This window comes from Zeus faber (assembly GCF_960531495.2).
Source record: "Zeus faber genome assembly, chromosome: 5".
In the NCBI taxonomy this organism is placed as follows: domain Eukaryota; kingdom Metazoa; phylum Chordata; class Actinopteri; order Zeiformes; family Zeidae; genus Zeus; species Zeus faber.
Window position 1 is genome coordinate 15,401,352 of NC_137192.1, and position 27,601 is coordinate 15,428,952.

Consider the following 27,601-nt stretch of genomic DNA (forward strand, 5'->3'; position numbering starts at 1 on the left):
ATCCATATCAACACTTTATTGACCACATTATAGATATTTGTTCATCATTATTCACAATGCGTTCTTGGTGGGAAAGGCGGACCCCGCCACCTATGATGGAACAACGTTAATACCTCTTTTCCACTGTGCCAAAAACCCGGTAACCCCGACTGACATCTGGCAATTTTCATTAGTGGGAAAGGTTACACCCGGGTTTCATTCCCGGGACAAATGACCCTGCAGTAGTCACAGGTTTTTATCGGCTACAGCTCCGATGGACTGTGATGAAAACATACCACCCGGGTCAACACCCTAATTTACAGCTCTTTACCGTCGCGAGTGCGATGCTCGTTGCGACGCTCGTTACGACGAAGTTCCGGATGCTGCCGCGTAAATAGCACACGTAGATAATTATGCGTGAATAGACAAGAATTTCCGTGTATCCTTCGATCATTTTCAAATCCGATTTTGAATCCAAAAATCGAAATGGGAAGTTATTTACTCCCCCCCCCCGCATGCCACTCCAGCACAGCCGCCAGCCGGTCTCCAAACCCGAGAAAAGTCTCCACTTCGTGGGTGCGGGCATGGATACTCCACGCTGCTTCTACCGGTTTTTCCCCAGTCACACTGAAACCATGACACGCCCCCTTTTCCGGCGTGTTCGTGACGTTGACCATGAGGCATCTCCTCCGCTCTGGCAACGGGAAAGGCCTCGATCGCCTATTTCTGGGGTTTAACCGCGTTTAAAAACTCGGGTACAGAAATGGCAACAGAGGACGACGTGGATGGCGAATGGCTGTTTCTTACGAAGTGGCAGCGAAATAAATATAGTATAAAAGTCAAATGTGGGATTTTTTTTTTTTTTTTTTTTTTTTTTTTGAAAAAAATGTTACGAATTACCACTTTAATGTCACGCAAAAAAAAAAAAATACTAATCATGAAATACAAAAAAATGGTAAAAATCGCAAGAACGTCTGCTCCCATTCCCACCACCCGGTGTTATCTGCGGATTTTTATTATCTGCTCATTATTTGTGAAACCCAAGCGGGGAAGCGCTTGGAGGATTGATGGGGGGGGGGGGGGGGGGGGGTCGCAAGGAGGCGGACCCACAGCGACCCCCACGCTCCACATGATCCAGCTCATTTACAAATGCTTTTCCCCTTCCCAGGAGGCGATCCTACCGCTGGCTCCACACCGACAATAATTTAACGGATTCCCGGCTGCTGGAGGAGCCGTTCACAGGAAAATACCGGCAAATTCCAGTTATTGCCACTGATTAGCGGAATTGATCCGAGACCTGCGAGGCACCACGCGAGACACATTTTGGTAAGATTCAAAACATGTTTCTTTCTTTATTAATTTTTTTTTTTAATCGTTATTGTAATTAGTATTTTTTATTTTTTTTTGCTCAAACAAGTCGTCTGTCAGCAAGTTAATACTTTTTCGGTTTTTATTTCATTGTTATATCGGGATTGTGTTTAATTGCTATGATCCTGCGTAACCATGCGGGTTACAAATGAAGGGCTCCCCAAAGACTGGATCTCCAGGGTTTATTTTTATTTTTATTTACAATAATAATAAAAAACAAAAACAAAAAAAACCCCAAAGAGGTCGAAAGTGTCTGAGAACCACAATAAAGCGACCGCGTGATATGTTTCTTTACTATCTGGACATGGACCATTGTTTCCGTCCGGGGAAACCTGATCGATGGAGGGAGAATAGAGTTCAGTGAGCGCCAAGCCAGATGTCAGCGCCATGTGCCCGAGGAGCCTGTCACACACTTTATTATCTCCATAATTTATCAGTGAAAACACTGTTAATCCACTGCCGCCCAGATATGATTGTCTATACGTGTAACCCGACTATCGAAAGAACCATTACAAAAGGGATATATACTATGTGTTATTTGTTTAGGTCTCGCAGTTTATTTTATTTTAATAGTAAATAATTGTTCTTAATTAGATTAAATCGAATTGAATTGAATTTGATTGAAATAGTATGTAAGAGATTTGACATAGGGGAAATTTTTTTTAAATATATTCTGTTAAAAAAAACTACTGTTATTGAACCTTTGAACCATATTATTTTATCTATAGCCACGTGATGGACGGGACTTTATCTCCCCCACACCGCTATAACGACTGCTATGGACTATATCCAAAACCTCCCAATAACAACAAATAATCACATTAAATTGCTAACCCGTTAAGGCATGATGTGATGAAATGATCCTTATATGACATTATGCCCTGCGTGGCCTAGTGGTCAGTACATTTCTCAGTATTGAGGTTGTATTGTTATGCAGCTGATTGGGAGCACCACGTGTTAGTGGGTGCAGAGAGTGGTCTTTCTATGTCCAGTGGAAAGAAACATGTCACCCCCACCCCCACCTCATGCACCTTTCCGACGTTAAGGACTAAGGGTAATATGTGTGTTCTTTCCAGAGAGAGAACTTGATGAACACAGACTCATAACGTGACGCACACAGATTCATAACTTGACCCACACAGATTCATCACTTGACACACACCGATTCATAACCTGACACACACAGATTCATAACTTGATGCACGCATATTCATTGCGCATAATAAATCTGCACATATTCTGTGTGCATGCTACAGAATATTGCCAATGTACCTATGGAGTGGACCAAATAGGGTTACCATGGTTCGTAAATGGTGGATGGAGATTCCATGTTTGTGAGGGGTGCTAGATTCATACACTGATGTAGATTTTCACCAAAAAAAACCCCTTTCATTCATATTCGTCATGATTGTACTGTCCAAATGAGGATTCTACATTGGAAGGATGCCCTAAAGAACAGAATGTTTTGGTACTGCAAAGCTGCCAGTTCAAACCCCACGACCAGGCTCAGAAAAATCTGACTGGGGCATTTAACACTTGCCTGCCGTGGAGAACTGGAATCTGACAAGTGGGAAAACATGCGGCTTCATGAATGGAACCAGTGTAGAGGGTGAGAGGGTTAAAAATGAAATGGAAAACGGTATTAATTTAAAATGTGTAAGAGCACGTGTTTGCGCATGTGTGTGTCTGTGCATGGACTTGACTTCTATGGAGGTTCCTGACGTGTCGCTGTGTGTATTTTAAAGAGGTGCGCGGGTGTGTGGGCTCTGCGTTTGACTTTGGCCTCTGTCTAAACACCCATTCCGTACATGGAGGTATCCCGTGTTCATGAGGGGGAAGAGCAGTCAGATAAGCAGGACGGCGGTCGTTGACCCGGAGCCCGGGGGGCCACGCCGTCAAAGTGGATGGGGTAATCGGTGGCTGGATAGGTGGACGGCGTGTCCAATCCCTCAGCAATATGGGAAGCAGCCAGCTGCGCGCTCGGCCTCCGGTGATGCCAGGCCCTTGTGATGTGTCAAACTCAGCGCGTTGTTATTGTCACCGTGCTATTCATGTTTTCATATGACATCTTTGCCACTGACGTTGTAGGTGCCGTGTTGGAAAGTCGGTTGCTCTGTGCTTTGGATATTTATTTGATGGTATCAGTCCGTACAGGGTCAGTAGACTGGACGAGTAAACGGATGTCATGACTGTTCAATAATCTGAAAAGGTTCAAAATACAGGAATGTGAAATGATGCTTTTTGCTTTATTTTATTATGATATTTATTTTATGTGACTTTATAGCAAAATGTCAAACCTTAAAACTGTGTTTCCTTGTGCCTCAGAATAGAAGTTCCCCAATCAACAACCTTGTTACTCAAGCACTAGTTACTTTAAGCTATTTTTTTTATAGTAGCATGAAGTTTCAGTTGCTGCTTTAATAATATGAAAGGTTTTGGCCATTTTCTATCAGACCAGATTTTTTTGGTGTGTGTGTGTGTGTGTGTGTGTGTGTGTGTGTGTGTGTGTGTGTGTGTGTGTGTGTGTGTGTGTGTGTGTGTGTGTGTGTGTGTGTGTGTGTGTGTGTGTGTGTGTGTGTGTTTATTGGTAAAAGTACCAACCTGATGGAGGAAGGGGAGGTGTTGGTACATGTGTAGTAATCTAGTAATACTCCCTCTCATTGTACTATCCAGTACAGAGACACTCAGACCCGGTCGCGCTCATTGCTCATGCGGACGGTTTTGCTCATTGCTACGGCCAATTTAGGTACAGTACCATCTGCAGGTTCAACTTCATATTTTACCACAAAGAAAGTCATCATCTCTAGCTGAACTTCAAGTTTGGGTGTTTTTGCGGTGTTTGATTACTTAAAATCTTTTTAAATAATACATTTTAAGTTAAAGCATTTATACTTTTAAAACATCTCCTACTGTACACAAATTCAAACTTTACTGGTAAAGTCACAGCTTGTTTTGTTGAAGTTGCAGTTTATTTTGTCGGCTTGAGCCGTGAAGCCGTGATTTCCAGTTATGATGGTATTTTGACACTATTGGATAAGGTGGTTTTGAAGCATGCATCTATTATAGCGTCATAATTGTAATTAAGAGGTAAATTGAGCTGCTCAGTTTCAGCATACGACATTCATTTGCACAGGGAGGTTTGCTTTACCTGCGTCATTCTGCCTCAATATCACTTCATTGGGTAAACACAGTGTCATCGATCGCAGCCTCACTGGTACAGCGGGAGATGATGACACTCCTCCTCGTCCTTGCGCCACTCTTGTAACGATAAATTTGAAGCTGATACGAAGTCGCTCATCCTCAAGCCCAATTCAAGCTTGTTTGGCTCAAAACAAACCCCCGCAAATCAAGCGCACTGGCACGGGAGCGTTTCGTTGTCCTCTAGTTTATTCCCGTAAGCATGTTATTAATTTCACCGCTTTTTGCCAAACTGCAGAGCAGCTTTGCCCTCGACTGTGGTTTTCCAAACGTGCATGTGGCTGGTGGGAAACGTGCGCTGCCCTGGCCCGGTCCCAAATTAGACACCCAGCCCACCACATGGCTATCTCATTATCTGCCCCACCCCGCCGGCGTGAGAGAGGCGACATTGAAGGATGACTCTCCCCCGTACACCGGATCAAATAATTTATTTGTCATTGACGGAGCTTTGCCAATTTTGTTATGTAACTCAACTGAGTGTGGACTTCAGATCTCTGTGGTCTAGGGTAACGTGACCCTCTTTATTCTCAATTTAAGGTAACATTGCCCGTACTAATACTGTACGTCCACCTCAAGGTTCAGTTAAAAGGGAACTTTTATGCTTCTTTTTACACAAGTTAATATAGTTTTTCGAGGTCCCCGAAACATGTCGTTGAAGTTTTTTTGCTGAAAATACCACTGAGATTATGCGTTCTAGCCATTCTGACATGCCTCTAAATTCATTGTGTTCCTGACGCATTGTTTCAGTGGGAGGAGCCACCCTCCTGAGGCCCCGAGTTCTGTGAGCCAATGGTGTTTGAGCACAAGTTCTAGGTTCTGTGAGCCAATGGCGTTTGAGCAATGGCTTCCGGGTTTCGTTTTATCTACTTATTTACTTTCACTGATTTCACCTCATCAGTCCACTTACATCTGTTTCTGAACAAATATGAGGAGGGAAATAAGAAATCCAGTTTCTGAATCTTCACTCCTAATAGATCTACGAGGCCTCATTTAAAAGCTTGTTCTGACTTTGGTTGCCATGCTTCAAGCTTGTGGGAGGCATGGACACAAGGACTCTCGAACGCAGGGATTTTTGGTTTCATGTAAACGTCGGAAAATAAAATAAAATAAATAAACACGTCTACAATGAAAACACACCATTTGAATTGGTTTTGTTCTGACAAACGCACAGCGGATGGGATGGAGCAGATGACCATGTAAAGGAATCTGTGACGCTCTGACGTCGGCTCGTGCAGAAAGTAGAAAAAACCTTTGGAAACGGAGCGTTCAGAGCGTTTTGTTCACCGCAATTACTTTGTCATGATTTTACCTCATTATTTGACACTTTGGCCACGTCTAATATGAACATCCCACATTGTAAAATGATATATATGACATGAAAATAAGGAAAAGCATAATATGTCCCCTTTAAAACACAAACATGTACAAAAGCCAACCAAAATTATCCAAAGTCATTGTTTTATGTTCAAGGTTTTTCATTTATTTTTGGAATGACTTTGACCATTTGTCACTATCAAACCCAATGGTTTTATTGTCAATAGAATAACAGCGGTGTGCATTTTGCAAAGTGTTTTATTATTATTACTATTATTATTTTTTTTGCTGAAGCCAGATATGTCTAAAAGGCTGCTTATTTATATCGCAGTTTTAAATACCAAGGACTAACAAGCACTTCATGTCATGGCTGTTTCACACAGCTCCCTGTAACTGGGAAATGAAAGGGCGGCGTGAATTAACCCACAAGAAGGAGCACCACTGATGAATTTGATCTTTAGCCATTATCACTAAAAGGCTGTGGCCAAACAAGTTAAAATATCCTTCAGCAAGTCATGAGGAGTCAAATGTAACTCTTCCCCTTTGATGGGGCCAATAAAGTATATAATAATATAATACCAATATAAAAGATCATATCTGATGGGATATGGAGGTCGTCTGGCAATACTCGGTGAGCTTTCGGTGAAAGCCTCGATTTTATTGAATTTGGAAGAAATTGGTGTTCTGTATTGGCTGATGATTCAAATTTGGAATTCGAGTTTTGTAGTAAAACACGGTACCTGACCATCCCTGGAAGAAAAGAATGATGTGAATTAAGGAATTTGCAGTGAGTTTGTGAGGTTGTTGTGTTACTTTTCGCTATATGACAGTGATCGAACAGTTATGGTCCATTTGGAGATTTGAACTTCTGTAAATTTGAAGGCGTTTCGTTACGGCCAGCTATTTTTGATGGGTATTATTTTGGGATTATTTTGTGATTATTTTGCGGTTACGTCACAGAACAATGCCACCTGTCACGTTTCTCTTGCCAACTTGGGTGGTGGGCGATGCGTGACCCTCTTCAACGCCGTGAATAGCTGCAACAATGATCTTCTGGCAGAGATGCTTGGGACACAATCGAGCCGCTGTACCCGGGTCTTCGCGCCGGAAGCGGCTCACAATGCCATATATTGTCCTCAGCTGTGGGATCACGCTGCAAGTGGTCTGAATACATCACTGTCAGAGAGGGGACGAGAGCCGGCGTGCAGCACTTTGAACAAATAGATTTGCATTTCTAACACGTTTATACAGTATGTGGTACTCATGGTCAGGAAATGAACATATCACCCGATGACCTCAAATGAGCGCCAATGCAAAAATATATTGGCTCCTGAACCCTCTCGATTTAACTTTTTTACAAAGCACACACACCGCACTCAGCCGTCATGACTTGTAGGTGCCACTCATAATTACAGTTTTATTTACATTAGTAACTGCTGTTTTCATGAAACTTTCCCAGCAATTTTAGGATCCCCTCGTAATGAGTGGCTTCGTGTTCATTCTGGCGTGAAAAGTCTAAAAGAAATCAGAGAACCGGCAGTTTTGTGACACATTGAACTTTGACCTCATACCCTGAACTTGTTTGACCTACTCATTATTGCAGCATTATTATTCTGGCAGTGGCTAGTTTTGGCAGGAGCTGAACTAGAATGGAGAAAGTAAGACAACTCCTTCCCTCCACTAGCCTGGGGGTCCACCTTGGGCAAGTGATAGAACACCCTTAGCCCCCCTGCCTTGGGTCACAGGCCGGGCGAGGGGACTGGTTTACCCTTGCCTGTACTTAGCCTTGAATAGACACTAGTCCTGAGTTGGTGTGGGATAATCCCAGACCCTCGCATGGAATCGCGTTATTGAGGGTTTTTCCATTTTTAGCTTTAAACTTTTTTTGGTCTTAATAAAAATGTATATAGAATTAAAAATAACAATAATTATAATAACAACATTAAAAATAATAATAATAATAATAATAATATAATCAAACCAATATGTTTGTGGTTTTTGTTTCCTTTCAGATGGTGCTCTCTACTTTAAATACCCAGTTCAGAATTGATGAGTAGATCAACACAGCGTTGTTTATTTATCGGAATTCGATGTCTCAGTGACACTGTACTCTCTCTGCCTCTGCCCCAGTTACCCTCGGATCAAACCTACATCTAACACAGAGACAACAGCGATCGGTGACAACCCGTGGCCATGGAAACCACCGAATCAGAGATGACCGTGTTATCCAACGGGAAAGATCGCGACTTAGACGAAGACCCGTGCGTGCCCAAGATTTTAGCGGAGGAACAGTGAGTATATTGTTTTGTTTTGTGTTGTCCCCCCCCCCCCCCCTTTTCCGCGCCGCATGTAGAAGTCATTTTTATTCTGATGTTCCATGTCACTTCATAATCTACTGACTGCACACAGCCAGGTCACATACCTACTACATTTGGTTATTACCATCAACATACATGGTATTTACACACAAATATAGGAGCCACAGTCCAGAAACAGCGGTCGACCACTATGGTTCCATTGCGTTTTTTTTTAATCAAGTGTTTGTCTTGGCGATAAGTGTTTGCACATACATAACAAAAGGGGGGAAAAAAGTGAATGACATGGATAATGTTTGTGTGACACGGATTGTGTTTTTGTCTTTCTAAACGCATGTTTACATCGTTTTTGTGCTTGCCTCGAATGATGGACCCCTTTCTTGCCGAACAGAAACGGTACTCAAACCGCCAGGTATGTTCCCTAAAAAAATATGCACGAAGGAGCGATCCAAACCCCAGCACGTGATGTTAACCCTACAGCGGTCTCTCTCATTTCAGATCTACAGAAGTAAAAAAAAAAACGGTTGCATGTAATGGCCGTATATATATCTGTGTCCTCTAGATTTGAAGATGGAGATGGAAATTTGGAAAGCGAAAAGTTTTTGCCCAATGGAGATGGAAAAAAGAATATTCAATTCACAGATGTAGGTTTGAATATGTTTCAATAACTCCTTCATCAATATCATGAACATCACGATGGTGTGGATTCAGGCCGATCTGAGATTTGAGTTTCTTCTTTTCTTTTTTTTAGTTTGAGGGAAAGACCTCTTTTGGGATGTCTGTGTTCAACCTGGGAAATGCAATAATGGGCAGCGGGATCCTGGGACTGGCCTACGCCATGGCCAACACTGGCATTCTCCTCTTCTTGTAAGTGAAACATTCATTTTGATCATTGACATATTCCTTTTTTTATAGATATTTCTGATGAGCATATAGTTCAACTGTGATTTATTTTAAACATGTGTTTAAATTGCATATTTTAAATACAATGGAGGTCTTTCAGTATGAAAAACTCCCTGAAGAATATGTTGCAGTTGTACTCGCGTTAGGATAGAGGTTGTGCAGCACTACATCTGGTGCTCCACCCGGCTTACTCAGGACTGGGATTAGGTGTTCATGGAGCTTGTGCGGCGCCAGCCTGGCCTGACATTTTCCTCTCCGATGAAATATACTTAAGCTCATAACTCGCGCCGTTCCCGTTCCATTTCTCAGCTGAGGCCCCTGTTCCCATCCTCCAGTCACACATAGGCCCCAGAAAGGTCACAACCCAGAATAACCCCACCTCCGGACCATTTTGGGCATTTGACGTCACTGGGACAGACAGGGAAACAGGTTAGAGACAGACAGCAGCAACAGACTCAGCTCCGAATGACGGTGTTCCATACCAGGCATGCCATTGTTTGTCCACATATAACATAATATGATATAATATAATATAATAAAATATAATATGATATCTTCTTCTTCTTTCGGCTGCTCCTGTTAGGGGTTGCTACAGCGGATCATCTGCCTCCAATACCTTTTGTAATATGATAAAATAAAATAAAATAAAATATGATATATGATATGATATGATATGATATGATCAAATAAAATATAATATAATATAATATAATATAATTGAATATGATATAATATAATATAACATAATATGATATAATATAATATAACATAATATGATATAATATAATATAATTTAATATAATATAATATAATATAATATAATATAATATAACATAACATAATATCATATAACTGAATATGATATAATATAATATAATATAATTTAATGTAATAGAATATAATTGAATATAATTGAATATGATATAATATAATATAATATAATATAATATGATATAATATAATATAATATAATAACATATAATATCATATAATTTGATATAATATAACATAATATAATTGAATATGATATAATATAATATAATATATTGACATTTCGACTTTTTACTATTTACGGTGTGAATGATAACACTGATTTTTTTTTTTTTTGTGACCGCATTTGGACTTTCGGACTCTCGGCTTTTTAGGATTGTTTATTATTTTTTTACATTTTTCCTCAAACATTTGGGAAGGAATGTTGATGATGTCTTTGGACTGTCGGATGTGAAGATCTTTACCTCTTCTGTAATCGTATGGATCTCATCCGTTCAGTGGGTTCGGGATTTAGTGGTCTGGAAGATGCGAGGGTTTTTGGACTCACCTAGCACCTGAGAACACTGGCCAAAAAGCCCCATGCTGCCTCTCCCAGTGCCTCAGCACTTTTGAAAAATGACGACAGCTCCGCTCACGGAGGGAAAACGGGCTGTGGGACAAGGCTCCGAGTGGGAGAACTGACCTTCATGAAGTCAGATTAATATCCAGTTATCCAGTTGCCATTTTACTTTTTTACCGTCTTAACTCTTTTTCTCAGGCTTAAGTTGGACAATTCAGTTTGTCTAAGACCAGCCATTGATGCTGCAACTGTAGAGAAATGACATGAAAGTAATCCCCTTCGTAATACTCTTGAATTCAAGCATGTCTAAAGGATTATGCCACCGAGTAGAGCACATTCTGTACAGTTAAATCTTAATGACAAGTGAACAGCTTCTAAAGCTCCACACCTCTACCCACCGCGCTCCTTTTGTGTTTTTCACACGAGAAACATCTGAGCTGTATTCACGCCTGATGGGTTCGGCAGGTGTGTCCCCTTGCTCCCAGCAGAGATGTGCTTTACCTACTTTCCCTCTCTCTGGGCACCTTGTCCCTCGCCAATCTCCTTTTAATTGTCACCTCGGTGTGATGTAGTTCTTTTATACCCAAGAGGCTTCACTTACAGTTCAGGTCATTACTGTGTCGCCAGCGTCTCAACGGGGATTGAAAAGAAAGGAGGGACTGACAAGAACAGTAAATGAAGCAGTATTCAATAACCTGCATGTCCAGTGCTGTGCCTTAGATATTAGATGGATTTGAAAATGATGATTTGCGTGATAAAGTGTTTTTGTATGGTAGGTTTCTGCTGACGGCTGTGGCGGCGCTCTCCAGTTACTCCATTCACCTGCTGCTCAAATCCTCTGGCATTGTGGGTAAGATGACCCTGGGCCTCACTTATTTCATATCCCACTGAACAGATCATTTGGATTTATCCTGAAAAAGGCATAAACATTCTTCCAAGTGTATGTGTCTGATATGTCTTCAAAATATTTGACTTGGTAAAAAAGGGTGAAATGTTGATGAATTCATATCCCTCCTTGAGACACAGCCACAGGGGATAAAGGGTGTTGTAAGCGTTATGCAATTTATTTCCAGGAATACGGGCGTATGAACAGCTGGGATACAGGGCATTTGGAACACCGGGCAAATTGGCCGCTGGTATCGCAATCACTCTTCAGAATATTGGAGGTAAGGGGCAATATATATATATATATATATTTTTTTTTTAAAGCTATTCTGCTTTTCTACATTTGTGGAGGAAATAATACAGAAATACAGAAATTCTTTAGAGCTTTGTTGAGCTCGATTCCAATGCCCAAGACCGTATTTATTCAACACCGCAGCTTATCTTTCCTTCTGTTTGACAATGAAAGACGAGAGATAATGTGTAGCTAAGAACTGTCGACCAGTTGGGAAACAGCTGCAGCCCCAGGAACTCCCCACTCTGCCTCAACTGAGATGTGTAATTGGCGACTTTTTTTTGTAGACATGTACAGCTCTATAACACTGTGAGCTCAACGTCAGAGCAGGGGACCTGTGTCTCAATAGTTTTTTCTTTTCATTGGCTTTCAGTCAATCCGGGGAGCTCTAGAATGTTATTATGCCTGTATAAATCTGCAAATAGATTTTCCCCAAATGTTTTCTGTGTCTCTCCTGCAGCCATGTCCAGCTACCTGTACATTGTCAAGTCTGAGTTACCGCTGGTCATCCAGGCTTTCCTCAAGACTGGTCCCAACTCGGAGTGAGTATTGTCCTGTCGGAATGCCGTTTTTTTAAGGCCATTCTAGTGTCCAACAGCTCACCTATCTGGGGCATCGAGGGGATTTGCGGTGTAGGTGGGTAGTGAATGTTCCGTTCCCGTCACCCGTTGACTAACCACTGGGGGGGGGGGGGGCGGGGGGTGTGAGAACGTTAACAGCCTGTTATTGGCTGTTCAACAACGGGGCCAGGTCTGGAAATGTTTCGAAAATACACGCATAGGATCGAAGCGCCTGGGCTAAACACACACACACACACACACACACACACACACTGCTTTCAGGCTGCGTTGGCAACAACCCTCAGCGTCAGCGTCGTGCTGCGATAGAAACCCTGCATATGGCCTTGTAGTGCCAGGGGCGGATTCCTGCCTCACCCGGTCAAGTCTAAAAACAAACCCTGATTTGAAGAGGGAATGCCAAGGGTGCAAGAGTACCTCTCCCCTGCACAGCCCATCAGGCCCCGCGGAGTTTCGAAACACGTCTCCACTATCATATCCCCGTCAAAGGTCTCAGTAACCCAACCGAGGCGCTGTGACGCCGGTGCTCAGAGAGAAGCGCGAACGCTGTTACTGCCGAGGGATTTATTCATCGCAACAGCGCTAAATACCTCAGCAGGTCTCTGCCTTCAGCCTTTCGACTTTTCTTCTGGGTTTTTATTATTCTTTGTGCTGTGGTTTCATCACGGTGAACCAAGCGTTTTCCGCAGGGTGTGTAATTTCCTTCATACACTCGTTCTTATTACAATTATTATGACAGGGTTTTCTGTCTCGTTTACCTATCTTTCTCTTATCCTCCCTTCTCTTGACCTCCACTTTCCCTCGCTCCCTTTCTTTTGCGCACACACACACACACGAACGCATGCGCGCGCGCACACACACACACACACACACACACACACACACACACACACACACACACACACACAGCTCACATGACAGTAACAGCTGGCATGACACAGGTCCTGTTTCGAAGGTCGATCCTACAGAAGGACTCCCCCAAACCACGAGCCACCCACTGTTTAGCTCCACTGGCAACTGCTTGGGTGTCCACATTGATGTGCAGAGCATCTCATTCATTTCTGATCTGAAACCACATGCAAAACGCAGATTTCAGTCAAATTTCAGATCAGACGATCAGAAGCCCCTGTTGCAGATTATGGTATACCAGAGTTATTGGAACTGGCTTAAATCTAGGTTAATAAGTTACCTATGTATAATAATGACGCTATTATCATTAACCTTGGGTGTCATTGTAGTCAATATCAATACATCTCTTTATATTAATGAATTGTGCGAATTTTTTCGCACGGTTGTATCCCGGTTTCAGTATCTTTATATTTAAGAAAAAAAAAATGGTTCGGTATGTATCACGGTTTCAGTATCTTTATATTTAAGAAAAAATAAAATGATAATAAAAAGTTAAAAGGTGTAAAAAATGTTTTTATAGTCATCTGCCACAAATAACTAGTGTAACGCTCTGTGTATGACTGTGGGGGGAGGGGGGAGGCAGGGTTCAAGTTCATTGGTGGGTTGTTATCATTTGCATAGATTCATCTGATTGGAGGGGAGGCGTCCAGGATAATGGATAATTCAAATATAACTTTTTGTTAATATTTATTTATATATATAATATTTAAATACTTTCCACAATAAAAAAAATAATAAAACCAGTTCTACAGTTAGTTATTTTTGTGTAGAACAGGTATAAACAGTATTTCACACATAAATAATAATAGTAAAATAACTTATTGAAATAAAACCTCACAGTCAGACCAGTGCTGTGTGTGCCTTCACTTTGTGAACCTGACTAGGCTATCTCTTACATAGAAGTGGAAACATTTGCCGGTGGCAGGAGACGGCAACTTAAACAAACAACACATAAACAGTAAAACTTGACAAAAAAAGAACGGCTCATCACCCAGCGAGACTCGGTTCCCTTCATTCACACAAAAGAGCCGTGCAAAAGAACCGGATCGTTCATGAACGACCCAACACTAGTGCAAGTGGAAGCGAGTATCTGAAGAGAAGTTCGTAATAAAGAGGGACACAGCCATCGCAGGGTTTTTTTTTCCGACCAGACACCTTAATCGATTGCACACTTTACTAAAACATGTGGAGCTGCAACAGTGCATTTACGGTAATAGGAAGCAGCACTCACGGCATACCGCGCTGCACCCGTAGACTGTGCCAACATGCCCAGTGGACTTCTGCCGTGATACCGTGATACCGCAGTTCGCATGTGCGTATTGAACTGTAGGGGGCGTACCAAACGGTTCGATAAGATACCGTGTACCGTTACATCCCTAGTCCACACACTAAATTAAACACACACACACAATTCATGGAAGATGGCAAATGTCCAGCTGAGCAAACTACTCACTGTTGTTCTGGCGAAGACAGAGCTCTCCCATTTTCTCTGACATGTTTTATGATGCAAAATCTAGACACGTGATAGGACAGCCACTCTTTTTCCAACCTGTATTAACTAAAACGAAAACATCAACACAGTCTGGCCAGTAGACTACATACGTTTACAGTAAACACTTTTGCTGATCTTTTGAAGCAGGTGGAAGTCTAGTGAAATGTCAGAGGCTCCTCTCTTAATACGAAATACTCTTATTTTATTCTGTTTCCCAACTGAATGACGTTTTAGGAATCTAGGATTTAGGAATCAGTTAGTTTAGTTAGTTAGTTAATAAGTTAGCTATTGTGTCAGTTTGTACTTATTGTGTATAATCTCCGGGTGCATTCCAAAGACATTTGACTACATATACTGTATGTATGTATATGTATGTGATAAATAAACATCTTGAATCTTGAAACCTTGAGCACAGAAATAGAGTTGATTTCACAGAATTTACTCTCCATGCATCTAACCTTTCAACGCCTCCCATTAGCAACATTTGTGTGTGCGTATTACGTAAATACATTAACATGTTTGTCACCCCACCTGTATATTAAGTATGAGGATGTGTCCCCCAAACGTAGCTGATGCATGATGATGCATTTGATGGCAAGTCTGGGGTTCCAATGGAGTTCCATGACAGAGTTGGTCCCCATATGGTTGGTAGTTTCAAAACATTGGGTTGAGATAAAGAGATTTCTGCAAATATTTAAGATACTTAAATAGGCCTAATATGAGGAAAGTTTTGCCTAAATATCACCAGCACATTAACTTTCCTATCCATGGTGATCAGACCCTTAACCATTTTTATTCACAAATAGGGAACAGCTACAAACCCCTCCCCTGCCAAAAACCGGTTCTTCGGGCAGTTCAACGCTGGAGTGAGGAATCCATTGTCTCTCCCTCCAGGACTGTTTTGAAACCACAGACTGGCAGATGTTCTGTGTTGCAGCTGATGGGGACATTGAAAAATCCACAGACTCTGTTTTAGTCTACATCTCCAAGTGCATCAATGATGTCGCAATGGAAGTTAATGTTAGGAATTTCCCCAACCAAAAGCCCTGGGTTTATGGTGATGTCCGTGCTAAGCTTACAGCATGGTCCTCTGCCTACGGCTCTGACTATTCCACTATTCATACTGGGAGTCTAGCTGAGGACCAGGACAACTGCACTCTGCCCCTATCTAAGGCTGACATGAGGAGAGCATTCAAAAGGGTAAACCCACGGAAGTCACCAGGGCCAAATGGCATTTACAAACCGCCCAAACAGATCTACGGACAAGCCATCACTCTGACAGTCCACACTGCCCTCTCCCACCTGGAGGGAAGGGAAACACAAAGGTGAGGATGCTGTTTGTAGATTACAGCTCAGCGTTCAACACTATTGAATGCCCACCAAGCTCGTTCCCAAACTCAGGATCCTGGGTGTAAACAGCTCCCTTTGCAACTGGATACTGGACTTCCTGTCAGGCAGACGCCAGTTGGTGAGAATGGGTAACCTCACCTCTGCACTGACCCCACCCATCTGGGAGTTTGTGGCTGAGGTACAGCACCAGCCACTCGTCCCCTCCACCTCCTCGGACAAGACCGGGCCCAGCCCTCTGTCTGACAGATCGGCCTGCAGACAGAAAAGGAGAGAGAAGTTAGGGTTGAACAGCACTGGCTTCCCACAGAGAGCTGACTTTACCCTCTCGCAAATGCCTGCTGGCACTTCTCTGACCACTGGACCGGATCTGGAGCACCCTTTCGAGTTAAGAAGCAACGCTGGAGTGCAACCTGCCGTGTGACCACAAAAGGCCCTTGCCACTTTGTGAGCAATTTAGAGCTGGACGTAGGGAGCAACACTAACACCTTGTCTCCCATTGCGAATTGTCTGAGCCGAGCCCCCTTGTCCTATAAGAGGCGCTGACATTCCTGAGCCCGTGGCAAATTATTCCATGATAACAGCAGAATCAGTGCGCTTAACTTTGCTCTCAGGTCCATACCATACTGTATTTCATTCTTACCGGTGCTAGGACCTTCCTCCCAGTTTTCTTCTTTCTTCAAATTAGGTCTAGCACCCCCTGGGGTCTCCTGCCAAAGAGGAGAAAATCCCGTGGACGCCTGGGGAACCTCCCGCACTGCAAACAACAGCGGGTCCAACCACTTGTCCCAATTATTTATATCGTTGTGAACAAACTTCTGAATCATGTTTTTCAGCGTTTTATAAAAGCGCTCCACCAGACTGTTGGTCTGGTGATTTTAAACACTGGTCAGAATTGAGCGAATGCCCAGTAACTAGTAAAGTTCCCAAGTGTACATGACATTAAGGTAGTGCCCTGGTCAGTCATGATTTCCTCAGGAGATGACCTAAAACAGTGCCTGCGCCACACTTTTGGTGGTAATACTGCGCAATGGCACCACCTGAGGTACCGGGTTGCACAATCCACTAGAACTTATACAAAAAGATACCTGTGGGACCTCGACTAGGGGGAGGGGCCTCAATGGTGCTCTTGGTGTAGCCGGAGGGTTGACTAACTGCCAAAATGCCTGGTCAATAGAAGCGGGCCATTATCCGTTGTGTTTTATCGTGACCGAGGTGAGCGGCCACTGGGTTATGGTGAGCCGCCTGGAAGAGCATTTCCTGGCAACTCTTCGTGACCAACAACTGGGTTATCTTCTCTCCTGTTGAGTGTCACGGCTCACTTGATATAACCTGTCCCGAATCACCAAGAAAATGACGGGTGAGTGAGCACATCAATACGCCATCGAGTCAATATGTCATCAATATGTCGGGTGCATCAATAGGCCAATCAACTTTAACTACCCCCTCAAAGGCCCCATGTAGGGTGTCGTCCCGCATCTGCTCCAGCGGAAAATTGTTGATAAGGAAGGTAAGGGGATAGGGGAAGATCCCACTTGGGATTACGCCGCCCCTGCACCGCCCTGTCTCGACCCCTCCACGTCACTGAGCCACGCAACACTCACATCTCCCTACGAACCGTGAATGCACTACCCCAGCCTCTCTCATCAATGTCAAACTCTGGCCAATCTGTGCCCAAAATCAGGGAGTACAACAGGTGGGAACTAACTGCATCCTGTACCCTATGGTTTTTCCCGTTGATTTCAAGCCGAACCATCGGATACGTGTGAAAATCCCCATGCACACAACAAACCTCCACCTGTGATGCCTCCACCAAAGCCCCGGGTCGAACCAGGTGTTGCTAAACCATTGTCTACGAACAGCCTGAATCCAGCAAAGCCCCTTGTATCCTGGTAATTGGAAGTCCCCTTCCCAACTGGGGGAGGGGTCCGGCGGGCCAGCAACCTGGCCCACCTAGCTGAGTTCAATCCTTGGGCAGTCCTGGCGATCGTGGCTGGGCCGCCCGCAGTGCCGGCACCCCTGCCCAGATGTCTGCGCAGCTCCCTGATTTCCTGGGGAAGCACAGCACTGGGAGCTGACGGGGGACAGAGAGGGGACAGCACGGGACTTGCCTGGTAGACATCCGCCCTCCCCTGGGCTGGCAGGAGGGGGAACGTGTGGGGAAGAAAAGGGGCATCTCCCAACGCCTGTGGGTGCGGTGGAGCCCTGGCTGTTCCCCTCCAGGGACTCGGCGGATCCCACGTGGGTCCTGGTGTCAGAAGTGTCAATAATAAATAATAATGATGACGGTGATGATTATGATAATTTCTGAGGCAGGAGGAATGGCGTTCCACTCTGACTCCTGGTCAGCTAACGAGCCTGTGCGCCGATCCCCTCTGCAAGACAGACAAATATTAGGAAAGCTCCCTGGCCTGAGTCGGACAAATCAGCTGATTCGGCTGATTCGAGGCAGCTTGGCGGCCGTGGGAAAGGGAGCTGTGCTGCCGTCTGCAGCCGGGGCTTGACCAAGCCCCTTGGCCTGCCACAGCTATATTCCCCATTTTCTACATTCCCTGGAACTGCTGCCAGAGTTTTGTTTTATCTTTTGTTTTATTATGTATATGTTTGCTATTCTTGCTATATTTCTGCTAGTTTTGCCCTCATTTGCTGACTCTCTTAACAATATAATATCTTCTTTCAATGCCTTACATTATATGTCGTTTTGGCTTGCCTTGTCACAAGAATACCACTTTTCAGAATGACCTTGTGTTATACTGTGCATTTGATATGAACACTTTGACTTTGAGAGTACATTTTTATTTTGATGTTCAGATATAGATAGAGGTTATAGGTGTAACATATTGTAATGTTCAATTATTTGCAGAATGGTAGATAGGTGAAAAATAACACTGTTGGTTGGGAAAACGGCACATGGAAAGCAGAATAACGCAATTTCCTGGAATTGAGTGGCCAATGGGAGCTTTATCCCCAAGCAGTTAATTTATTTTATGGCAACCAAATTTTTTTTTTTTCCATAATCATTACATCAGGGCTGCCTCTGTCAGACTAGTTCAGTTGAATAATGAATTCACCAATAAATGATGAATTTTCGCATGTCTCCCTTCTACCTGTATCTCTTTTCTTCTTGCTCCCTCTTGTTTCTTGTTGTCTTGGGGCCTCTCGTTCTTTTTAACATGAAACAATTTAAAAAAAACATTTTTTTTCCCCAACCAGTCTGTGGTATCTGAATGGAAACTACCTGGTCATCATGGTGTCCATCAGTGTCATCTTGCCTCTCGCGCTAATGAAGCAGCTTGGTGAGTGAGAATGACGAGCCTTCAATGTTTCATGATAATAGCGAATGTATATATGCTGTGTGTGTGTGTGTGTGTGTGTGTGTGTGTGTGTATATATATATATATATATATATATATATATATATATATATATATATATATATATATATACATTTGGAAAATATGTCCTTCCTGTATGTGTGTTTATTAGTTATTAATTGGCACAGCAGGATTTCACCCATTATCCTGATGTATTCTCATTGTTCTACAGATCATTGTTCCCTGTTCCTTCCCGGTTATTAGAGGAAGTGTTCACATTTCAACCGCCTCACTCCTATGAACATAACATTAAAACTTGATATTTGTGACTGTGAGCAAAGTCTTTATTTTCAAACTGGGCCGTGGAGAGTGCAGTGCAACGTGCTTCCCACAACGCAAAGGTCGGTCAATTAGGTTCAGTGTCTACTTAAGGAGATGCAAGAGCTGCCGGCTTTCTGTCTTCACAGGTTATCTGGGCTACACCAGTGGATTCTCTCTCTGCTGCATGGTCTTCTTCCTCAGTGCGGTGAGTGGTTCCTAGTCTTTGAATGTCTTCTGGACATGAGTTTTTGGAGAAAATGAAGCGTGGAGCCATTTTCATGTTTTTACCATACCTCTGCCCTCCCATCTATCCATGTGTTAGGCTGTTCTATATTTTGTGACGGGAGGGATTGTAGAGACTCTTATAGACACCAAAAGCAAGATAGTAAGGCCTTGACGCCTTCCAGATCGACTTATCATAATCTGCTGTGCAATGGGTTTTTCTCAGCAGCCACCTCCCTTTCTCGTCCTCCACACGCTGTATCCTGTGAATGGCATCCTCTCTTCATTTGGCATTCAGTTTACCTTGCTATAATTTCCGCCCTTCTTCTTCTTCTTCTTTGGTCCAGGTTATATTCAAAAAGTTCCAGATCCCCTGCCCGTTCGTTGAGTTTGTGGCCAACAGCACGGCTTCCTACAACCTCACCGCCCACGTCAGCCACGGCGTCCACAGCGACGGGGCTCATGAGGTCGACTCCGACTTCGACTGCACCCCGCGCATGTTCACCATCAACTCGCAGGTGACTCTCAGCCAATCCCAGCTCAGGGTTGACTTTGTAAAAACCAGGAATCCTCTGTGTTATTATGGTCCTCATCAAACTTTTATTTTATTTATTTATTTATTTGACAGACAGCATACACCATCCCCATCCTGGCGTTCGCCTTCGTGTGCCACCCTGAAGTTCTGCCGATCTACACCGAGCTCAGCAAGTGAGTCCGCCCCTCGTTTCGAAAAAGCCTCTCACCGTCAAAGATACACGTCGGCCCCTAACTCCCAAACTGTGTGATTCATAGCCCGTCCAAGAAAAGAATGCAGCAGGTGTCCAACATCTCCATCCTCGTCATGTACACCATGTACTTTCTGGCAGCTCTCTTCGGCTATCTGACCTTTTACGGTAAAGAACGACTTGTTCTTGACGCTTCTCAACCAGATCTTTATTTGTTTGGTGCTGAATAATGAAGCGTTTGTCCAGATGGGGCAGTATGTGGAGCCGTGGATATTTTTCCCTGGATTAAATTGAAACAAATTTGCAAAGAAGTTTCACCGCATATACACTACTCACAAAAAGGGTTAGGGATATTTGGCTTTCGGGTGACATTTATGGAAAATGTAAAAAGTTCACACTACAGTGATATTATATCATGAAAGTAGGGCATTTAAGTAGAAGCATGCAATGGTGATTTCCTCATGTCAAACAATTTATTGAAACAAAAGCCAACAACAGCGGTGGGTTTACCACAACAAAAAATGTCAATGTCTCAATAACTTGTCATGTGCCCTTGAGCATCAGTTACAGCTTGACAACGACGTCTCATGCTTTTCACAAGTCGACTTATTGTCTGCTGAGGCATGCCCCCCCCACTCTTCTTGAAGGGTGGCCCTCAGGTTATTGAGGTTCTGGGGTACAGAGTCACAAGCTTCTACACGGCGACTCAGCTGAACCCATATGTTTTCTATGGGATTCAGGTCTGGAGAAAGTGCAGGCCACTCCATTTGAGGTACCCCAGTCTCCAGCAGCCATTCACTAATGATGCGACCTCCATGAGCTGGAGCATTGTCGTCCATGAAGATGAAATGAGGCCTGTGTTGTTCATGCAGGGGCACAATGACTGTATTAATGATGTTATTCAGGTAGTATGGGCTTGTCACTGTACCATTCACAAAGTGTAGGGCAGTTCTGTATTGACTAGACACACCTGCCCACACTGTAACACCACCACCACCAAAGGCTCGCGTGGTGACAACAGTGGCTGATGCATAGCGCTCTCCTTGACGTCTCCAACATCGTTGGCGGCCATCATTTCTGCTCAACATGAATCGACTTTCAACAGAGAACAGCACTGAGGCCACCGGTCCCTCGTCCAGCATAAATGCTCCCTGGCCCGTGCAAGACGATGATGCCTGTGCCTGGTGGTGTGGTCAGGTACCCTTGCAGGTCCTCTAGCACGCAGACCACACTGATGTAAATGGTTTAGAATGGTCTGACGTGACACTTGGGTGCTTCTCACCTCCCTTAAATGTGCCTGGAGTTGAGTGGCATTCATCATCCTGTTCCGCAGGGCACTGTTCACAATGAAGGTTCATCAGTGTGGGATGTGGCCAAAGGACGTCCACTTCTATGCCTTTCTGTGACTCTTCCAGTCTCTGTATCTCTGTTGCAACCTGCTGATGACACTCTAAACTCAGTGGCCACTTCCCTCTGAGAACATCCTGTTTGAAGCCTCGCAATGGCGAGGTACTGTTGATCAGTTGTTCGGTGTCGTCTTGGTCTCATGATGTCAAAATGTGAACAGCATGATGAAGAGGACGGTTTAAATACCAATTCTAATTGAACCAGGAAATGTATCGGTTGATTCATGGATCTAACACCTGTTGTGAATTTTGCCGTTCAGCTCCTTGTTAGAGAACAGCAAGTTGTGCAAAAAGTACTGAAACATTGAACAGTTGGACATGTGCATTCAAAAGTTGAGAGAAGATCAAATTAAGTTCACCTGTAAAGGATATAGTGCATTTTAGGTTCATCCTGAAATTTCACCGAATATCCCTAACTTTTTGTGAGTAGTGTATGTATGAATGTATGTATGAGTGTCCTCGCCGCTCAAAGTAGTGTCCTTGCCTCCTCTTGTGGTGACTCTGCAGTATTGCAGGGTGCTCCCCTATCATACGATGGGTATATTAAATATTTCTCCTTGACATTTCCAGGTAACGTGGAGGCAGAACTGCTGCACACCTACAGTCGGATTGACCCCTACGACACCCTGATCCTGTGTGTGAGAGTGGCCGTCCTCACTGCCGTCACACTGACCGTCCCTATCGTGCTTTTCCCAGTGAGTGAAGATCTGATCTGCCTTCCCTTTTTCGCACCGTGATATACTTTATAATGCGATTTTGAGGTCTCCTTTCTCTACAAAGCTGGGTTTTTTTTACCGCATATGTGCCCCCAGGTGCGTAGAGCGATCCAGCAGATGCTGTTCCCCAACAAGAGCTTCAACTGGCTGCGTCACACCGCCATCGCCGTCATTCTCCTCAGCGTCATCAACATGTTGGTCATCTTCGCTCCCAACATCCTCGGCATCTTTGGCATCATCGGTTAGTTTGAGTCGTTATTGTGGGAAATGGGAAACTGGGTTTCAGTCGGGGTCGGAGGAGAGAGCAAAAACAGAGAGCAAAATACACAAACAATACACAAAAAAATATATATACATATATACAGATACACACAGACACATATGCATATGTGTATATACATATACATATAAAAGAACTACTGTAAATGATAATAAAACAAATACATAATAATAATAGTCTAGTTGTCTACACTAATAATAGTGCTATAATAATTGTATTATATAATTCCTTATATCCTTAATCATTAGTTGTCAAACGTCTCCTTAAGACAGGAAGTCCAATCTGTGAAATGGCTATTTGGAACCACATTGCAGAAAAAACTAGATGGCTTCAAGTGTACCATTGTGGTCAGTCATGAGAGAAACTGACGCCATCAAGCTTCTCGGCTGTGGAGGCTGCATTCAGGAAATACTAATTCTCATTTATACAAAATATTCCAGTTTTCATAATCCTTACCAACAAGAAAAAAAAAAGAAAAATAACAAGCAAAACAATATAGCGTCGGGCCTGGCCATGAAAGCCAAACAGACATGAAAGTGACCAGTGTACGATCCGACAAACAACACACTTGAGTAAACACTCTCTGTCCTCAGAATGGAGGCCATGTTTTAAAGGTTTGGGTTTAAAGTTCAGGGTGTTGATGTTCAAGGACCTTGGAGCATATGTTTAGAGCAACAGCACATATTTTCACTTACGTACTAGAACACACACATACAAAAACGCACACGCACACACACACACACACACACTACAAGCCACAAACATACAGACAAATATGGTCAAACACAGACACATCAGTCAGCCAATACAACAAAAAACCTAGACTGAGTAAATGTGGAATATAATTTTCTTTGTGATTAAAAGCTAAATGTAGAGTATAAAAATAACATATAAACATAAATATATTTCGAAGATTTATTTGACCTTAAACTCAGCCTAGAATAAGGGAAGTAAAGGAAATTGTGTATGTATAAAAAGTCATAATTTAGGAAACAGTACCAAAGTAAATGCATCATTATCAGTAGCTGTATTAAAATATATAAAATTCTACCCATAATGTGTTTACATTGTGTTAGCCGCGCCGCCATGTGAAACTCCTTTCCTCCTCCCGTCTCCTTCCAGGCGCGACATCGGCTCCATGCCTCATCTTCATCTTCCCCGCCATCTTCTACATCCGTATCGTCCCCAAGGATGAAGAACCGATGAACTCCACCCCCAAGATAATCGTAAGCAGCAGTAACAACCACCACACACTCCATATTAAACTCCATCTCTAATCTCCATGATATGTTCATTCCCTCTAGAGCTCCCGATCGATCCGATCATCTTTGTTTTCTCCCGTCCGCAGGCTGCCTGTTTCGCTGCCCTGGGCGTGTCCTTCATGGTCATGAGTCTGAGCTTCATCATCATCGACTGGACAACAGGCAACGGCCTCGCCGCCGGAGGCCACTAAATATCATATTTATTTTTTTGGGGGGAAAAAAAACAAAACAGACAGTTGGGGCTGAACGTTCCGTCCTCTCTCCTCCCTGTGCACGTCGCACTAGACGGTGGTGAATCGCAGAGAATTCGGGGGTTTTGGGGGAAACGGCTCAGAACTGGTACCCGACCGGGCTTGATCGCTAAATGAAATGCTCGACTGTTAACCACACATATCCAATAGACTGAACAAGATACTTCAAAATACTTTATTTTCTGTAATCTAATGTAATCTATTACAATGGGGCTGTGATCTACGGATAATCGGGGTTCACAGGTGGTTTTGCATTATGATCCGTTTGGTGGACAGCGCGTCTAAACCCTTCGGTGGTGATCAAATCTATCGCGTTTTAATCTTTTTAATGAATGGTTTTAACTTTTTCCGGATATTCCGTCTTTATTTATCTTACCCAAACCTTGAATTTGAAATTCCCGGCCCCCCTTAGGTATAAACAGCAACTATAACAGTATAAAACAGTAATAAAAAAAAAATAATAATAATAAAAAATCCCCAAGAGACGATAAATGATAAGTGAAAGACTATTTGAAACAGAGTTTGTATCTTTTGGACTTATTTTGGAGAGATGGAACCTGAGCCGGGTTGCGGAGGAAAGGGACGGGGTGTGACTCAAACTTTTTCAGTGATCCGTCATTGTGTAACAAAACTCGCTTTCAGCGCAGAAGCTGCATAGCGAGCGGGTGAAGTGTGTTGATAGAATTGTGCCAAAGTCGGCGTGCGGAGCGCCATATTCAGGACCGGTTTCAAAATGGAGTTTTACCGAGCGGCTCATCTCTGGTGCCTTTAAGCATAGATGGCACAAACAGCAAAGAAAGTGTATATTTATTTAACTATTGTATCCATGTTTTCTAATTTAACTGAATGAACAAAGGGGCCTGAAAACAGTATTAAACTACTGATAAAGTTTAGAACAAGAATATGTTTGTAAGCATCTATTATTGTTGTGTACGTTTTTTGTTTTAGGTGACATGATGAGTATAAATGAGGGATTAATTATTTTACTTTAAAAGTAATAGCATAATTACTTTAATTCTCAATCTCAATTAGGCATTTCAGAATTATATTTTGTAATTCATAAATATATTTTTTTCTTTTTTAGTACTTTCTTTCTATGTAATTATTTAATGCGTTGTTTTGTGGAAATTTGATATCAATTTTAGCCGTTCAGTCATGTGATTAATGATGATCTGCTTTTTAGTCTGGTGTTAAGTCTTAATAGTTTAGTGTCGTGGATTCCAGATTGTTTTTTACTTCCGACAGCAAGGAAACATACTATGCTTTGTACATACACATTCTTTCAGATTATATTACGCATATACAGTATAAAGCATTGACCTAAATGGATGTCATAGTAACACTACATTTGCCAAATAAGGACGCAGTGTGTTGGAAGTCCAGTTAAAGTAAAGTTAAAAAGTCCCCCACTAGATAACCCTCCTCAAATTCTAGTAACCCCATCCGAAATATGTATTTTCAAGCTCTTATATGCGGCGTTTTCTTCATAAGAAATGATGTTTAAATCTTGAATTCACTCACAGATTTGTAATAAAACTCACCTCTTGAGCTGTCAAATTATACAACTCTTTTTTTAATAGAACTTATATATTGCAGATCTCTTATAGATTTTATATAGTATTTTATAAGTCTAAAAATTCTAATGTAATGACTTCACACAACAAAGGTTTATTGGTTAAAAATCTAAAAATAATATCAAAATGCGAAAAAAAAAAAAAGGTTCTCATAGATGTAAAGCTATATTATGCCTTAAAGCAATTTTATTTTATTTGTTTTGCTCAGTTACTGGTTTAGGTTTTTCATAAAATTATTTCACCTATCTATTGAAAATGAAAACCATATATCTGGCCAAGAAAAGCCTCAGTCCCTTGTTTTTTTTTTGTCTTATAGTGTAAACAAATGTTTTGTCTTGTCGTATTTAATGAAAAAAATGAATTTTACACTTTCTGGGAATGTGCCAACTTGCAATGTAATACCTACTGTTTTTAATTTTTTTTTCTTTTACGGGAAATATATTAAATTCTAGAGGCCACAACATCAATTTTGTTACATGTACATGAACCATTATATGTGCTGTATTATTTTCTCTGTTTGATTTTAAGAATATCTATGGAAATAAGTAAAATACAGCAGATATGTATTAAGGGAGAAAGAGTTGGCTTTATATATGAATACACACACACACACACACACACACACACACATATATATAATGTATAGAAATGTAAACCATTTATATTTGTGATGAGGATTTGCCTTGTAAATGTAAATAGCAGGGTACGTTTTAGTTAGTTTGGTAATAAAACAACTGTAGATGTTTTTATACTCTTGTCTCCACTATCCCTTTTTTTAAAAAATATTTATTCCTTTTCTTACTGTGTGTTTTCCTGTAATTTTCACCTAAAAGACCTTTCTAAACCCTGTCGAGCTGTGCTAGTACAATGAAAACATATCTCCAAGCACAAGCAGAGTAAACACAAGTATTTTTGACACGATGAATACACATTAATCTGCTCATGTTTACACAATATGCACTCGATGTGAACTCCTATATCTTCCACGTCAGCGATGTCAGCCAACACCATATAAATATATTCAAGTTTTTAATGAAATACTGTTGACACTAGGCAATGGTTAACCAGGGGAAGCATTTCTCCATGAGAACTGTTTTGTTGGACACACTGACCTGGGTCGAAATGGTGACTTTCGGGACGAGAACACAACAATACGGGGGCAGCACTAATCGCACCGTTTTTTTGTTACGAAAATGCACAATTTCTTCCATGTTGATCTTTTTCATAGCAAAATGATTTTGGTATTATCGTTAAAATGAAATAAGAGGAATTTGACGACATTATTTTAATTTACCTCTGATATAGTATATTATATGGGATTTCAAATGCTCAAAGCTAATAACTAAATAAAATCTCATCTCACACGATGGCCACGACACAATGAGTCGGTATTTGGTCCAGAGAGTTCACTTTATTTGGAGACAGCTTGGAAAAGCTTCTCTCTCCACCAGTTTTTTAGATTTCCATTGGAGGGCACTCTTCACTCTCGTTTGCTATTTTGGTGGGACAACGTCCCTTTTGATAGTCATAGAGGGATTTGTATGCACCTGTACTGAGAGAGCTGAATAATAATAATAAATAATAATAAGAATAATAAGAATAATAATAATAAATAATAAT

The 27,601-nt window shown here is 42.2% G+C and overlaps 1 protein-coding gene across 1 annotated transcript; it reads left to right on the plus strand.

The window, feature by feature from the left end:
• Positions 1-1,151: 1,151 nt before the first annotated feature.
• On the plus strand, positions 1,152-26,723 carry LOC307230331 (sodium-coupled neutral amino acid transporter 3-like). Its single transcript, XM_080000637.1, has 16 exons — positions 1,152-1,305; positions 7,990-8,150; positions 8,737-8,818; positions 8,926-9,041; positions 11,184-11,257; positions 11,481-11,573; positions 12,045-12,126; positions 19,124-19,206; positions 19,692-19,750; positions 20,115-20,285; positions 20,396-20,475; positions 20,560-20,660; positions 22,469-22,593; positions 22,711-22,855; positions 24,017-24,120; positions 24,243-26,723. The coding sequence occupies exons 2-16, from the start codon at positions 8,053-8,055 to the stop codon at positions 24,345-24,347; spliced, it is 1,518 nt and encodes a 505-aa protein (XP_079856763.1). The 5' UTR covers positions 1,152-1,305; positions 7,990-8,052; the 3' UTR covers positions 24,348-26,723.
• The last annotated feature ends 878 nt before the right edge of the window (positions 26,724-27,601 follow it).